Source organism: Phoca vitulina, unplaced genomic scaffold, assembly GCF_004348235.1.
Source record: "Phoca vitulina isolate PV1807 unplaced genomic scaffold, GSC_HSeal_1.0 scaffold36, whole genome shotgun sequence".
NCBI classification, from domain to species: domain Eukaryota; kingdom Metazoa; phylum Chordata; class Mammalia; order Carnivora; family Phocidae; genus Phoca; species Phoca vitulina.
In genome coordinates, this window is record NW_022589739.1 from 18307929 (window position 1) to 18324796 (window position 16868).

Consider the following 16868-nt stretch of genomic DNA (forward strand, 5'->3'; position numbering starts at 1 on the left):
GCACCCCACCATCCTGGAGACCTAGATCCTGTTCCGGTTACCTCTGTTGTGTCCCCAGCTCTTAGTTCAGGAGTTTAAAACATGGCCGTGAAGTAACTACACGAGTGAGAATTGAATGAATTGACAAATGTATCAGGGGATGAAACCAAATGACAGTCCACAAAAGCCAGAAAACCACTATCTTCGTTCATTTCAGCTCAACAGTGTGGTATGGTGGGAGCATCATGAGGCTCAGGCTGCAGCTCAGGTCCCAGAACTGCCCCTAAGCATGCCCGTGGACGGATGCCTGCTCTCACTCTCTGAGCCCCAGTCTCCTCATCATTGACATGCCTCCCCCGCTTCTATCTCCCAGGGTTTACGATACAGATGCCGCCCACCAGAGCACAGCATAGCCCGAGCCAGATACGGCGCCCCATCCACACAGGCGGCCCCCCCAAGCCTCCTTACTAGCCTCAGATGTATTGTGGCCTCCGGTAAGCTACCTGACCTCCCTGAAATCCAGTTTTTTTCCCTTAGTAAATTAGGGACAAAAATCCCTTGTCTTTCTTGCCTACTTCTGCATGGCATTGCAGACTTCATGACTTCCTTGAGGGTAGTGCATCAACAGCCTGGACTCCAGAACCCAGATTGTCTGGGGTCAAACCCTGGCTCTGAAACTTACTACTTGGGGGCAAGTTACTTAAACTCTCTGGGCCCCGTTCCCCATGTGTCTTACAAGGGGATTATAAAAGTGTCACGTAAGTATTTGTGACATGAATACAAAACATAGTATATGTCCCCAAATCTAGCAGAATACTGGGTACACAGCAAGTACTTACTAAGAGGTGGCACCCCTTCCTGTCCCTGAGTCTACAACATGGCTCACCAAAGTGTAGGGCCATTTGTCCTTGGTCTGCTCACCTCCCAGATTCATCTTGAGATGTGGAGGAAAGGCCTCCTCTGACCCCAGCATGGTCCCGGCTCCTAACTCGTGGGTCCTGTGCCAGGGCCCAGATCCACCCACTAACTGCCTAGCAAAGCACCTGTCTCCTCCGGCGGACGGCGGCTCCATCACACCTTCTCGTGCTGCGCCTGTCAGACGTTGCTTAAACACATAATTACAGCCCAAGCTGTGGGTTATTTGCATTCTGCTATTGATGTTAGCCTGACAGATTCAGCTGCCGCATCCATAACGCCGCAGAAATGCTCCATTATTCAATCCCAGGGAGCAGGGACGTTGACCATTAAATCAGCAAGCACAATTGAAGGGCTGTGAAAAGTCATGGCTAATTTGAAATTTTATTAGCTATTGCCTGCTCTTGTTTACCACCGAAGCAGACCCTGGAAGCCAGTCTTTTACCTCTTTATAAACACTTTGCTCTGTGGCATCTTGGAAGCACTGCTCCCTGTTCTCTAGTCCTCGGGGAAGGTTATCCAGGAATTATTGTTATTATTATTAATATTATATTAAATGATGATGATGACGACCACAGGTATTGTGCTAAATGCTTGACAAAGAATGCTTTCAAGGAATGCATCGTTGAATCTTCCCAGCTCAGTGAAGTAGCCGCTGTTGTCACCATCACCCACATTTTATTTATTTTATTTTTAAAAAAGATTTATTTATTCACTTGAGAGAGAGAGAGAGAGAGAGAATCCCAAGCAGACTCCATGCTGAGCGTGGAGCGCGATGCGGAGCTTGACCTCATGACCCTGAGATCATGACTGGGGCCGAAATCAAGAGTTGGATGCTCAATTAACTGAGCGGCCCAGGCTCCCCATCACCCTCATTTTAGAGAGAAGGAACTGGAGGCTCAAAGTGGTAGAGTAACTTGGTCAAGTTTGTGTAGTCAGAGAAGGAGCTGACTTGGAATCTGAGCCCAGTTCTTTCTGAAGTATGAAAGGTTCTTTGAGTCCTGAAGAGACTTTTGGGAACTATTTCTTTTTTGTTTGTTTTTTTTTTAAGATTTTATTTATTTATTTGACAGAGAGAGACACAGCGAGAGAGGGAACACAAGCAGGGGGAGTGGGAGAGGGAGAAGCAGGCTTCCCGCGGAGCAGGGAGCCCGATGCGGGGCTCGATCCCAGGACCCTGAGATCATGACCTGAGCCAAAGGCAGACGCTTAACGACTGAGCCACCCAGGTGCCCCACCGGGAACTCTTTCTTAAGTGGAAGACATGAATTTATGAGTCTTGCTGAAATACCTCTCTTCTGTGCCCTTCCGGCTCCCTGGGTGAACTCCATCACAGCACTCACTCCCCCTCCCCCCACTCTAATGTTGATTTTCTCTCTCCTTCCCCAGACATGGAGCTCATCTCAGTATCCCTGTGCCTCCTCTAGCTTCTGGTTTCATCCTTGCTTCTGGAATCAGGCTTCCCCACACTCCTATTTTCTTTCCTTTTTTAAAAACAAATTAAGCTGGGGCGCCTGGGTGGCTCAGTCATTAAGCATCTGCCTTCGGCTCAGGTGATGATCCCGGGATCCCAGGATCGAGCCCCGCATTGGGCTCCCTGCTCCACGGGAAGCCTGCTTCTCCCTCTCCCACTCCCCCTGCTTGTGTTCCCTCTCTTGCTGTGTCTCTCTCTGTCAAAAAATAAATTAAAAAAAAAATCTTAAAAAAACAAAAACAAATTAAGCCATCAATTTAAAAAACAAATCGTTGTTTCTTGGGATCAGAGGCCCTTTGTGATCTAGTTGGCCATTCTGCTGGAAATGAAAGTCTCAGCAAGGGCTCTGAGCTTCAATTCGGCCCATCTACAAAGGGCACAATCAGACGTGCCTCACAGCTGGGCTGGGGGGATTAGGTGAGATCACGGACATGAGCACTTGGCATGATGACCAGCACCTAAGTCTGTGCTTGGTAAACAAGAGTCCCTGTTAGCTCCCTGGCCGGGTGCTTCCCTTGGACAGGCATCCTCACAATGGACCTGTCCTGGCTCCCTCCCACACACATTTCAGGGCAGCTCTTTCTGAATACAGCCTGGCTTTGAAGAACTGAACTAGACAAAGATGGCCTGAGAGACACACCGGTAAGTCAGGAAGTGGAGACCCAGGAGACTTGAAGATTGGCGTTCTCTGAAATGGAGCCACATCACACAAGCAGGGCTCTCATGAAAGTGCTGGGATCGTGGGATGGCTCATGAGTACACTTCACGGGACAGAGTGACAATGCCAGGCCAACAATTCTGTCCGCCTAGGCCTTCCTGGGTGGATGCTCCCTCATCATTGACTCAGCAAATATTTGCGAAGTAGTAAATGTGGGCTAAACCTCTGCTAATAGAGATGATCATTATTAAAGGAAGCCCCTGTTTCAAAAATGAGTGGGGCCCACAAAATTCTTATCAAAGGTGCAGTTTACGAGACAGGCTTTTGTGCAAATCCCTCTGTTTTCAAAGGCAGCACCCGGTAGCCTGATAGGGGGCATGTGGCTGCCTACAGTAAGGGAGACTTCCATGCTTCTGTTTTCTTAGGCAGAGGTGACAGACTTGAGAAGAGGCATGTTAAGAGGAAAAAGTAGCTTTGGGGAGACAAAAGTAAATTTTGGGGTAGACTAGAAACACCTCAATGTACAGTTTTCATGATTCTCCAGTTTGGCTAGTTTGGAAATATTTACATTTTCCAAGGACTTCATATCTTACTTAACTGTATATTACACACAAGTCGGTTGACTTAAAAAATGTCCGTATTTCATTTGTATGCTATTCCCATTGACAGTCCTTTCTTATGGCAAACAGAAAGACAAACAAAAAACACCAGGAAAATAGGGAGGATTTTTCTCTATTTCCTTAAAATTTTCAGTAAAACCCTCTTGAACTCTAAACCCCAACTTTTGGGAGAGAACATTCCTCCCACCCCCCAGAAATATCCTTTTTCCTTCCTCTCTCTGCTTACATGGTGAAAGTGAAGGGGGCAGAAGGAAATGTGGGAGGCCGCTGGGGCTCCTGAAGGCTGGAGGGTCACAATACCGGACCCAGCAGTGACCTCTGATGGCGTGGAGGGCAAAGGGAAGCAGAGAGGAAGTGTCCAGAAGAGTCAAACCAGAGAGTAAAAAGAAAAATGGAAAAAAAGGGAGGGAGGGAGGAAAAAAACAGACAAAAGATGCAGGTCTCTGGGGCACTAAATGAACATTCCAGAGGGGTTCAAGTCCTCGTGACCCTTCAACTTGAAGCTCCCCCCAGGCTGAAATGCTACATTGTGCACACAGCGGGGGCTTCTGCTAACATTTCCACCTAAGTGCTACCGACTTGTGGATAAAGGCCATGCTGTTTCCTTCAGCCCCCTCCTCAGTGCCTGCCCTGCTGGTGGGTGTCAAGTGACCTTGAGAACTAGGGAGTGGGGCATAGGAGAGAAAAAAAATCCAGGCTAGAAGCCCGAAGAGCCAGTTCCTTCCCCAGCTCTGTCTCTTTCTCACTGTGAGACCTTGGGCCACCCCTTCCTACGTCTGAGACATCATTTGTTCATGTGACACCAGGAGAGTAATCTCCGTCAGCCCTTCAGGATTGTTGGCGGGTTCCTGGGTTGTAAAGAGGAAGTGAGTCATTCAGTGACGTTCTGGGGTCCTCCCCATGCCTGTGGCCATTCCCTGGAGCCCCCTCTGCAGACAGGTGCTATGACACAGGAATGGGTGAGGTCCCCTGCCATCAGTCCCTGTCCTGAGTAGCAGTGGCTTTTCTGTGATCTTAACAGCTGCCAGTGAGTGGTGGGACCCTGGGTGACTCCCCTCCATGCCTGATGTCGGTATCCTCCTCAGTTGGGGGGGGTCAATGGGGCAGCTTCTGGGGGCTAACCTGACTGACAGCCACCTCCTCGCCTTTCTATGCCACGGGCCCATCTCTCCTGGTGGCTGGCTGGCTGAGACTCCCTCAGAAAGCCAATGGTGTGCCCTAGGATCCTGTCGAAGGTGGTGGTTCAGCTAGCCTTCTCGTCTTTACAGATGAGGACACTGGGGCTTAGGTCAAGTGACTGACAACGTCATCCTGCTAGTGAAGTGTGGCGGAGCTGGGAGTTTGGTTTCTTATCTTTCTCCGAACCCAGCTGTTAGCACAATGCCACAGTCTCCATCCTTTTCTGTCCATGCTCTAGATGTTCTAGTTCCTCCACGGAGGGCAGGAGCAGACTTGCTGACTTCTCTACCCCGAATGCGGAGCCTGGTGCCTCGCACACAGTGAGCATCGCGTTTGCTGAGTGAATGAACAAAGAAACGAATGATGATCTGAAGACCCTGAGGCAAACAGCTCATCACTGTGGCCGGGCCCTGGGGTGTGGTGGAAGCCAGTCCCCCGGGGAGGAATTTATTCCTCTCCTTAGAAAGGAGGCACGGGGACAGGCCCGTCCCTTCGGCGCCCACCGTGTGGACAGACGGGAAGGCGGTCACGCCTCTGTGGGATGCGGTGTGCTGGGTGAGCCAGAGACAACAGAGTGCTGGGAAAGAAGGAAGAGATGGGGCCGTGGAAGCCAGAAGCTGGGAATCCAGCTTGGGCTGCGGGCTGGGCTATGTCCTAGAAGACCGAATGCCTGAACTGGGACCAGAGGGGTGGACATGAGCAAGCTGAGAGGAGAACAGAGATGGGAACAGGTCTGGGAAATTCATGGATGAGCAAACTCTTTGTGTTGCAGTTGTTTGCATGGTCCTCACACTCACGGCCCCGTGGATGGTGTGTAACCCGTCCATCTTTCTCCCTGTGGGCTTAGCTGCTGCCTGGGCCCCACAGCCCAGCAGCCAAGCCTGTCTTACTGCGGCCGCAGAACAGCCTTACAGCAGCCCGTGAACAGCACCCAGGGAGGCCCTGGGGATGGGGGGTATGCCTCCCCCCGCCCCCCGTACACATCTGGGAGAAGTTTTTGTCATTTGCGATAATAAACTCTGTGCCTTCTTTGAAAAGGCTTCCAAAATCTCTATCTGCCCCTTGCAACACAGGATTTTTAAAGGTCAATTTCTCTCTTATCTCTTATCACAAGAAATGTGGTTTAGAGATAGTCTGAAGGGTGACCGAATTCTATGGCTTTACGGGAGCTCTCCATTCCAGCAGTGGGAGATGGGGAGGAGGAGGGAGGACAGAGAGTTTTGTTCTCCGCTCTCCTGAAATTTCTCCTTCCAGGTGGCATCTATCAGTGATCTGTATTGCAATCCACGATCATTTTTCATGGGACCGACAGCGCCTGAAGAGATGATCACACCTTGAAGCTGCTTACAAACCCTTCATCCAAAGGGGTCTGGTTGTTTTAAGATTCCAGGGGATTTTATACTCTGGCTTCTTTTTTTGAAACACCCATTCCATTCTAACCCTAGCTCTCCTGCTGATCCACTGTGTGACACTGGGCAAATGTCTTCAGCTAACCCAGCCTCAGTTTCCCCACATGGAAATGTCTGCCCTGCATGTCTGTTGTGAAGGGCTGGACATCACGTCCACAGAGCGCCCAGCACAGTGCCTGGCACCAGGGGATGATCTCTAAACTATGGCTCTTACTTTCCTTGTACACTTGAATTATTTCCCTTCTAGCAAGGAGCATGGAACAGTTTGGGACACAAATTTTAATCAAGAGATGAAAAAGGTCAAAATACATTATTATATGGAAAAACACATTATAATCTGAAGTGAAATAAATAGAGTGTAAAATTTCATAGAGAGCATAATTCCAATTTTTAAAAATAATGATTTATATATGGGTATATATTTATTTTTATCATAAATATCATGCTTCTGTGCTTACAGGTAGTAAGGCGCAGGAGAACGGGAACTGACATTTGCAGGTGAGGGACTGAGGCTTAGAGAAGTTGAAGAGCCCACTCAGGGGCCTGCAGTGAGCACATGGGAGAGCCAGGGTTTAAATCCCAGCTGTCTGGGTAGAGATCCCGCACTTTTCATCGCTGTGCTGAGCTGCCTCTCAGGCACGTTGAGTGCACCTGCCATCCTCACAGCGACCCTGCAGGGCAAGCATTCTTATTCTCACTTTACAGCCACTTTGCATGTTTGGGCCACAGTTTCCCCATCTCTGAAATGGGCATGAAACAGACACGCCCCATCAGAGGGTCACTATGTCACAGCTGAGAAGACGCGTGACAGCATTTCAGGAGCAGTTTCATGGACCGAACTACACGAAGAAGGAACATCTTCTTGTCAGGTGGGTCAGGGCCTCTCTCTGCCTGCCGGCTTTGCTGGTCCCTCGCCAGCCAGTGCTCTGGTGACATCTGGAGGCGTGGAAGGGTGAAGGGACTCTGTCATCGCTGTGCCTGGCCTAGGGCCTGGCCCCGTAGGAGGAACTCTGGATATTTATGGAGCACAAGAATTTTTTTCATTTCTCTATCTTTTTAATCTCTCCTACTAACCCCCTGAGATTAGGAGAGTTAGGAAGGATCAACCCATCTTCTAAGAGGGATAGTAGAGCACATCGTGATTATATTTATCCAAGTAACACAACAGAAAAAAGAAGGTTAATGCTAGGACCAATATAAGGATTGGAATGGTCCTCATGATCCAACTGCCCCATTTCATAAATAGGAAGTGTGAGGCCCAGAGACATCAAGTAACTTGCTTAAGGATACACAGGGAATTGATAGGGATTAGAACCCTGGTCTCTTCTCTCTCAGCTGAGAAATGTTCCACAAGACTAGGCCTCTCTTCGTTAGGGTCTGGACTATGCAGTACTTGAAAAAAACCTATTAACTAAGACCAATTCTATTACAAACCCACAGGGACAGAGGGTGTGGGGGCAAAGGTGGCTTGTTGGGGGTTACTACCAGAATCAGGGGAGAAGGCATCTCAACCAAAGGTAACTCAACCTCCCTCTGCTGGAGAAGCATCCTTTCTGCCACTTTCTGTAATACAAAACTGGACGGGCCTCTTCTTGTCCATTTCCAGTGAGGGGGATTGTGTAACTTTGCCAGGTAACCCATCCCACTATTGAATTGCTAGAAAATTCTTTCTTCCATATGGCTTCTCCCCTCCGCTGGCTGTCAGATGGCCATTAATTTCATTTCCGTTAGTTCATTTAAATTAGTTGAGACGGAACAACTAGAGACATGTACTCATTCCTTCGACCACATGTGCAGTTTTATGCCCGCCGGCCGCCCTGGGCCCCCGCCCGACCCCCGCCCGAGCTGCATGGCGTCCCCAGTGCCGGAGCCCTACCTCCATCGTTGTCTTTGCTGTCACCACAGGCGGTTTCCATGGATGTGTCACAACCTGCTCCTCTCCAGCCCAGCTGGCAGACGCAGTGCCAGCCATTCAGGTCCAGGGTACATCTGCCGTTGCCGTTGCACAAGCCAGGGCAACCCTCTGCAAGGCAAAGCATACGGCATGGAGGTCTGCTCGCCCACAGCCACCTGCGGTCACACACACTCACGCTCTTCCTGCCTGCTCGGGAAATGCACTCACGTCCACCAGCATGCCGATGCCCTCAGCACCCAGGGAGGCTGGGATCGCTGGGAAGCGATGCCACCTTGCCGAGAGTGCTACCGAGACTCACAGGTGGAAGGACTTGCTAAGGCCGCCCGGTGAGGAGGTGGCACAGTTGGGAAGGTGGGGACAGGTCTGAAACTCACACCTTCTGCAGTGAATGTCCCCCCTTTCAAAAGTGATCAGGATGCCCAAGGGGGAGTCCATGGATGGGAGCCTGACAGAAGGTGACCGATGGAAACTTTTGCCTGATCCCTGCTCCATCTTCACTCTCATGTGTTTTTCCCGTTTCTGGGGGCTGTTTGGAACAAAGGACTCACCTCTCTGTTTACTCCTTATGTTCCCTCAGCACTTCTGGGTCTCATTTTAGAAGGGCTATCCTTTTTTCAGCACTTGTTACTGGGTCAACTACCATTGTACTGTTACTTGTACTTGACCCTAGGCTTTTATTTTGCCCCATTTTCTCCTAAACAACCGTTTGCTTTGAGGAAGAGCCCTTGGGTCTTCTCCTTCCCATCTTATGTATCACCACTAGGAAGAGGGTTCTACACACAGAAGACCCCGACGACTGCCATGAGAGAGACTAGCTAGGGCTGTCTGGGATTGCAAACGCAGGTACGGGCAGGCTGCCCTTCCCTGATTTTGTTCATCTGTACATTCACGTGCCTGTCTTTTATCAAGCGCCTTCTCTGGGCTAGCACTGGAGGTACAGAGATGAATAAGACTTACTTCTCATTCTTGAAGAGCATGCAGCCTATCAGACGAGACATATTTGTATAAGCAAAATATTTCACTGCTAAATGCCCTCGGGGAGATGTACAAAATCTGGTGGGAACCTGATATGGGAGTGGCCATCTGTCTGAGAGAAGCTTGGGTGATTGCATCCAGAAGGGTCAGGCGATGTTTAGATTCTGCCGTGGTTCCGTTTTGCCCATATCATAAGGTAGGGAGTTATCCTTACTAGTCAAGTAGATTTACAGGTTTTTTATTACTACCCTTTTAAACCCTTCTCTCTGAGTTCAGGGCTCAGAAATCTATGTCTGAGAATCTGTTAAGTTACATGGTTCACTTCAGCTTCTATTTGGCCCTTGGTTTTCATTCAAGTCTTCATTTTAACACCTGTCAACTCCTTCCTCAGAGAGGCTTTCAAAAAACACCTTTCACTGGCCTGCCTTCTGTGTCTTCTCTCTGGCCCTGCTCAGTCTTAGGGAAGGGTACGGACGTCAAAGTCATCTATAAAACTTAATTTATTATTATGAGCAGCAAACTGCTACAAATATGGCTACAAAGTAAATCTTCTGCCACAAAATAACTGAAAATTGACCCCTTATTCTTAAATGGGACCAGTGTGAATGTAGCTGTCCCATACAAGATGTAGGCTGAGGCGGGGATGCCCCGAATGACCCATCAATTAGAATATAAAACTTTAGTGTTTCAAGGCCTGTTGGTAGTTGACTTTTATTACAAAGTAAAAGAAAAGAACATGTTCATTTGTATTTGAGATGTTCAGACAGCAGCCAATCAATCACTCTGGCCACCGTGTTTGTCATTCAAAGGAAGAAAGTTATTGACTGTGCACTCCAAGCCTAGGAGGGATCCTTGCAGAAGTTTAGAAGCAAATGTGGACTCTGGTCTTTGCACAGCAGAAGCCTGTTGGGAAGGGTGGGAAGCCACCAGCATGGCTCCCCCACAGGTGACTGGGACAGCAGGCGTACAAGCTCAGGAACTGTACTGTGGCATGCAGGTGATCAGCCAGGCATCGGACCCGGCTCCCAACACCAGCCACCCTTCCCGGTCCAAGCAATTAGGGACCCCTTCTTTCCCTGACTAGTCCCATTTGAATGTTTATCCACCCAGCAGGAACTGCCTTTCAATGGAGCCCCATTTGTATTTGAAATCAGTCTTGGAGGAAGGAAGTTGAGTCCAATGGTTAAGAATGGTAGTAGATTGCTTTCTCTTGCTCCATGATGTAGCCTCCCGTCAGCTGCAAAGAGTATAAGCCTGGATGCCCTACCAGTCTGGTTCAGCACTCAGTGGCTTTTACGACCTTATTTAATTTCTTTGAGCCCCAGCCTACTTATACAATGGGGTTTCGCAGGGGATTAAATAATATAATGTGTGCATGATGCACAAAGCCTGACCTACAGCTTCAAGACAGTATATGAATCTTCTACTGACCTTTACCTTCTATTTTGAGCAGAAGGCATACAGTATCATGAGTTGTACCCAAACCTCACACAGGGCTCACCGAATGGCAACATAGAAACCTGAGGCACTTGTCTAGATCAAAGCAGCCAATTTTGTCTGTGAAGGTCCAGATAATAAATATTTTAGGCTTGTGAGCCATAGGGTCTCTGCTGCAATTATTCAAATCTGGTATTGTAGTGGGAAAGCAGCCAGACATAACTTACAAATGAATGATGGCTGTGTTTTGATAAAACTTTATTTACAAAAACAGGTGATGGGCCAGATTTGGTCCGTGTCCTGTAGTTTGCCACCTGCTGGTTTAGAGGCTTCAGGACAGTGATACCATGACAGTTGCCATCTGTTGAGGGCCTACCATGGCTTGCCACTGTGCTAGACACTTCACACATATTACTTTTAAATTAAATAACTTTTTGTTATTCTTTCAGATCCTGATTTTCTAAGGCAGTTCCAATTTCACACCATTTAATCCTAAATTGTAAATTAAAACCATGTGTTGTAACACAGTGTGGACTTTGGAACTGGGCAGACCTCAATTCAAATCCCCATACTACCTTTTTAGTTACTACCCATGGGATGACTGGCAAATTATTTAACTCTCTCTGCCTCAGTATTGTCATCTGTAAAATGGAGGTAATACCTAATTCAAAGAGTTGCTGAGAAGATTAAGGAGATAATGTATGTTAATTATTTAGCAGGGTAGGTAACGTAAGTAGGCATTCAATAAATGATAGGTGCTATTATTATTATTATTGAATTGATTTGTCTTAATATTGTATAACTTCACTAAGAAATTCACAAATCAGAAAATAACCTTTGCCAGTTCCAGCTGTATCAATGTTTGGGTCAAGAGCTATGGTCCTCATAATACAAACCCTGCCAAAGACAGCTAAGACGAGCCCAGCAGCGTGGTCATGGGGGTCAACATGCAGCTCAGTGGGAGGCAGCAAGATGAGTTCAAGGCCACGAGTCCCAGCCCAGGCCCACCGCTTCATGCTTTCCTAGTGCTCTGTCCTCCTTGGAAGCAAGTGTCCCAAGTATACATAAATTATTAGTTTTGCAATTAGTTTAATGTCTTATTCCCTCCATTAGAATATAAACTCCATAAAGGCAATGTTGGCTTTAACCCAGAGCCTTGCACATAGCAGGTACTCAAAGGGTATTTGTTGAACCAATGAATGAGACAAGAGACCTAGGTTCTGGTACCTGCTGCCTAACTTGTGAGATCTCTGCAAAGTTACTTTTCCTCTTTTGGCCTCAATTTTCTTATCTATAAAATGAAGGTTCAGATGAGATGATGCGTTAGGTCCTTCCAGTACAACCGACCCAACTGAGAGGGTCAAAATAACTGTAATTTTGATGATACTGTTCTTAATTTCAACAAACTTTACTCAGCACCTACTGGATGCCAGGCAGGCGTGTGTTAATTCTAGGGCATAGAGAGATGAGATATATCTCTGTATGCCCTCTGCCCTCGATAATTTCATATTCTATTTACCTACACCTTACTTTGTTCCAGGAAGGACTTACAATGGGTCTCATACTCTCAAACAATACTTCTCAAAGTGAATTTTGCAGAATGCCAGTTCTATGAGGTCCTCAAAAACAAGCTTCTGCAGTCAAGTAAGTTTGGAAAACGTTTTATCCTATAATCTCATTGTAGAAAGTCACACTGAACATTAATACGTTAAAGGCTCTGAGGGTCTGACAATAAAGAAACTTGCTTATTTGATTATCAGGACATTTTCCAATTTGACCTCAGAACCTTCTTTCCCCTATAACCACTTATAATAATGTGGAATATTCCATTCCACAAAGCCCTCTTTGGGAATCCCTGCTCCAGTGAGCTCGGCTTAGCCCACGATGCCGAGTGCACACGTTCTGTGCTGTTTGGCGTGCGTTCTTGGGGAGGGGAAGCTCTATCTGTGAAATCACAGGAACACTTTAAATACCGTTAGTTTCTTCAAATGGACCAAGTTATACCCTGGGGGTCTGCACTGTCCTATCGGTTTCGGGGTTTCAGAGGGACTCTGAGTACCTGTGGGTTAAATGAGGTTTGCTTTCAGCCAGGAGTTTGCTTCTGGAGTAATCACACCCCCATTAGCCAGGAAGAGGAAGCCACCTCTGGGGTGACTTGCTGACTTTCTTAAAGCAAAATGCCCATCCTTACCCACCACTAAAGCTCATTAATTCTACAAACTCTGAAACTCATCAATAATTCAGAGAACCAAACTGACATTAACAATCCCCTCTGGAAGGACTCACATCAGGCATTTGCTAGAGCCAAAATAATGTAATTTCAAGGTTTAGAGAGGGCCTAAGCTTTTCAAAAGAAAAGATGCCCTTTAAATGACAAGGGACCACTTTATCTTCAGCCTCTGTGTAAGCCTATGAAGAAGTCCCCTTGAAGCTAGCGTCAGGGATGATAAGAAGACTTTCTGAATCCTTGAAGATAGTTTTTAGTTAAGTGGCAAAGGAGCTGTGTGTTAACTCTACCATATATCGGAAGTCCCTTTCTTTATGGTTCTCTTTCCAGTCTTCTTATACTTTTTCATCCCTACAGTCACTTCCCTAAACAAGGTCATCATCATCTCCCACGTCGATGATGGCAAGAGTCTCCTAATTGGTCTGTTTGCCCCCAAATGTTCCACCTCAACTCTTTTTTCCCCAATATGGCCAGATTGATCCTTCCAAATCGCAAATGTCATCAAGCCATCATCCTGCTTTTAAAAACCTTTAGTGGTTTTCTCATATGCTTCTGCTAAAGTTCACAATCTTGGTCTACAAGGCACTGCCTCAGTTGGGGGGGGGGGGGTCTTCTTGCTAAGTGGCCCCTGGACAACTCCTAGCATAACCCTCATCACACTTGTTGGATTATTTGTTTTATTAGTGTCTACTCTGCCAGACTGCCGGAAATACAAGAATAGGAAGCATTTCTGTGGTGTGGTATCCACATTTTCTGGCACTTAGGAGGAGTTCAACATATCTGTTAAGTGCATGTTGTTTCTTTAGTCTCTACCGATGCAAATGGAAAACAAAGAACAAAAGTCGACTTGTCTTTGCCGGCATGATACTTTAACCTGACAAGTCCTGAGTTTGCACGGTACAGGTCTCTGAAATCTTTTTTTTTAGGATTAGTATCCATTATACCAGAAAGTCAGCAGGATGGGGGCCTGGTTAAAACCGAAATTTTGGTAAAAAAAAGTTTGTCTTTTAAAGCAAGTTATGATTTATTGGCCTAATCCAAATAAAGGTCTGGTGATATTTTCTGAACTAAAGATCAGAACAGGTGGTTTGAGAGAAAATATGTGTCACTTCCTGGTGAGGGTGCCAGTTTGGAAGGCATGGTTTGGAGGAAGAATATTGGAAATTATGGGACATTCTTGGTGAATGGTGATAGAAGATAGAAAGCTAGAAATATGGAAATTCAAAATCCTGGCTCCGCCACTCACTACAGCGGTGACCCAGGGTGGACCCCTCAACTTCAATTTCCTTTTCCAATAAAATGAGTATAGTTATATCTTCTCCCTTAAAAAAATTCAAAGGACTTGCTTAAGACTCATGGATATGAAAAAAATTCAGATAGTAGGAAAAAAGTCTACCAAATAGATAGTAACATTATTAAATTTAATTCATACCGAAGATTCCTCTGATTATGATTATGTGTGAAATGCACAGGGACTACACTCTCTTGCCGGAATGACTATATTCTCAGTTGAAGACCAGCATGTAAAATGCAAGGAACCCTGCTTCTCAACACCAGGCATCCATCTGATGGGCCGCACTAACACCTTTCCTGTACTTGGCAAAGATATTCTGGTTGGAAAGCATTCAGTCATTTCTGTTTCCCCCAAACCCTTTCCATAAGGTTTTAAACAGCAGTTGCTATCTCTTACTAAAAGCCAATTTAGCCATTTTCTTTACAATTTCAACAATGACTCTGGCTAATGAAGTTCTCCAAATTAAGGGTGAGAATAAGAATACAACGATAAAATAGCATCGCTAACGTTTATTGAGCATCATCCCTGCCTGTGTGCTAAGCACGTTGCAGTGATTATTTTGCTTGATTCTAATGCCAACCCTATGAGGTAGGTCCTGTTACCAAGTTCATTGTACAAGGACTCCCAAGTGAAGGGAGGTTAAGTAACTTGCCCAAGGTCACCTAATTCGTTTACTGGTGGACTTGGGATTCATTCTCAGGCAGTCTGACTTGGAAGTATTTGTCCTTAACCACTGAGTACATAATCTATGCCAGGTGATATGTTAGGACTTCAGGATAAAACGATGAATATGGCAGGATATTTCTCCTCAGGGGGCTTGAGCTCTTTTACGTGCACACATATCTGATCTTTCCCAGACTTACTCTTACAGGAATCAGGCCTATTTAGAAAATGGGGCACTAGCTAATTAATGAAGATGCTGAAAATGGAATTACTTTGCCTATAGGGAACACTCTTCAAACGTAAACCTTACCAAACTCGGGCCTTCTCTGAAAAGGAAAAAAAAGAAAAACCCAAGCAAACAGACCACCCACTCCCTGAGGTCCCCAGTTGCCCAGAGCCTGTCACAGCATCTACCACACAGCACTAGTACTAGCAGGTGCTTCATATGTGCTTGTTGGGTGAATGAACATGACAACAGTAACGCAATGGAGTTTGTTCAGACGTCTTAGCTCGCTCTGGGGCCTCTTCTTTTCTCAGGCCACCCACCCTGGTCCTCAGTATCTTAATTCTGATGGACTAGGGGCTATAAGGGATGGGCAGGGTGACAGAAGATGGGGCAGAGAGAGTGAGGGGTGTATGTGTGTGCGCGGAGGGAAGGACAACGGCACAATGGTAATGTCACAAACACACTTTAGGGGGAAGAATGATGCTCCAGGTATATCAACCACCTTGTGACCAAAAACCCACCCTCTGGGCAGCGAATGCTGTGACAAAGCTGGGGATGTGGCAGCATCTAGACACCATGCTTCTGGGGTGTATATACATTGTTTATATACATAGTTCTTCTTTTATGCTCATACACAAACACACACACACACAAAGACAATAGGAAAATAGAGGAAGGAAGACCATACCTTTAACTACCCTATCCAGATAGTGAGCTTGGGGAATAAAAGACAGGACATTTAAGGTAGGATCAAGTAAGTGCAACACTGCCTACCACGTAACCATGCCAGGTGCTCAGGGGACACGGGGGCATATGCCCCACATTTGGGACAGACCTGCCATGGTGGGGAAAATAAAACCAAAGACAAGATGACAAGAGAGAGAAGGAGAGCAAGCACATTCTCCAGGAAGGGTCAAAAGGAACTTCAACTCATTCTATGATCCAGGGGTTTGGAAATGTGATCGTATACAAGAAGACACAGGGATAGGGAAAACAGGAGAAAAAGGAGGATGGGAAGCTGCAAACGTGGCCATGCTCCTGCTCTGTCAGGTGTATTCAACTTTATGGAAAACTAGAACTTGCCCTTTGTCTACCCAGAGCAGCGTCCAACTTCCGTTTGGGAGAAGCAGCCATATAAGAACAAGTGTTCCCTGTCTGGGCAGAGGGGTTTCCTGGGAGCTGGAACTTAGAAATATGCAAACTTGGGATCATCTCTGATATGCACTAGGGAAGTGGGCCGAGTCTTTAGTCAAATATACCGCCAGAGTATCTGTTTGCCATTCTTGAATTTTCCACGGACACATGTGCCCACACAGACTTGAATGCGGAATGCTTGGTGTTCTAAATAAGATGCATTTCTCCTTGGTGCATCTTACAGAGAATGTAAGGTGCAGGTCAATGGATGTCACTGTGAAAAACAAGAAAAAAGAAAACAAAACCTGACCACTTCTCAATGCTCGTTAACTCAAAAGATAGAATGATGTATGCTTTGTTTTCCAATGGAGGGGCTGCATTCAATCATTGGCTTACTTGGCAATCTAAGGTTTTGCTTCTCTGTGAGGATGGGTGTCAAACACTGCTCTAAAATAAACCCCACGGTGCATATATGGGGCTGTGTGTTGAAAGCAGGGCAGCCCCCTTAGTTGCCAGCATTAATCAGTACTACCATCTCATCTTCCCCACCTGGGCTCCTCATAGCTATTTGAGGAGCTTCCCTCCCACCCCCTTTCTACAGCTCCCCACATGCCGGATCAATGGCCACCTCCTGAAGGGCCTGAAGCTTTCTGCCAGGCGGGCCTCCATCTTCAGCTTGATTTCATACATGAATCCAAAGCCCGTAACTAAGACTGGACTGCAATGCTGGGGCCTTATGTGGAAGCCCTAGGGTTCTAGCAAT

General features: G+C 46.7%; 1 protein-coding gene across 4 annotated transcripts in view; it reads right to left on the bottom strand.

The window, feature by feature from the left end:
- TENM4 (teneurin transmembrane protein 4) overlaps positions 1 to 16868 on the bottom strand; it is a 1359030-nt gene that overhangs the window by 93935 nt on the left and 1248227 nt on the right. For all 4 annotated transcript variants that reach the window (XM_032427010.1, XM_032427011.1, XM_032427009.1 and 1 more), the window contains 2 exons: positions 15660 to 15686; positions 8111 to 8257 (listed from right to left, as the gene is read on the bottom strand). In XM_032427010.1, coding sequence (XP_032282901.1) covers positions 8111 to 8257; positions 15660 to 15686 — 174 coding nt within the window. The remainder of the gene's footprint in view (positions 1 to 8110; positions 8258 to 15659; positions 15687 to 16868) is intronic.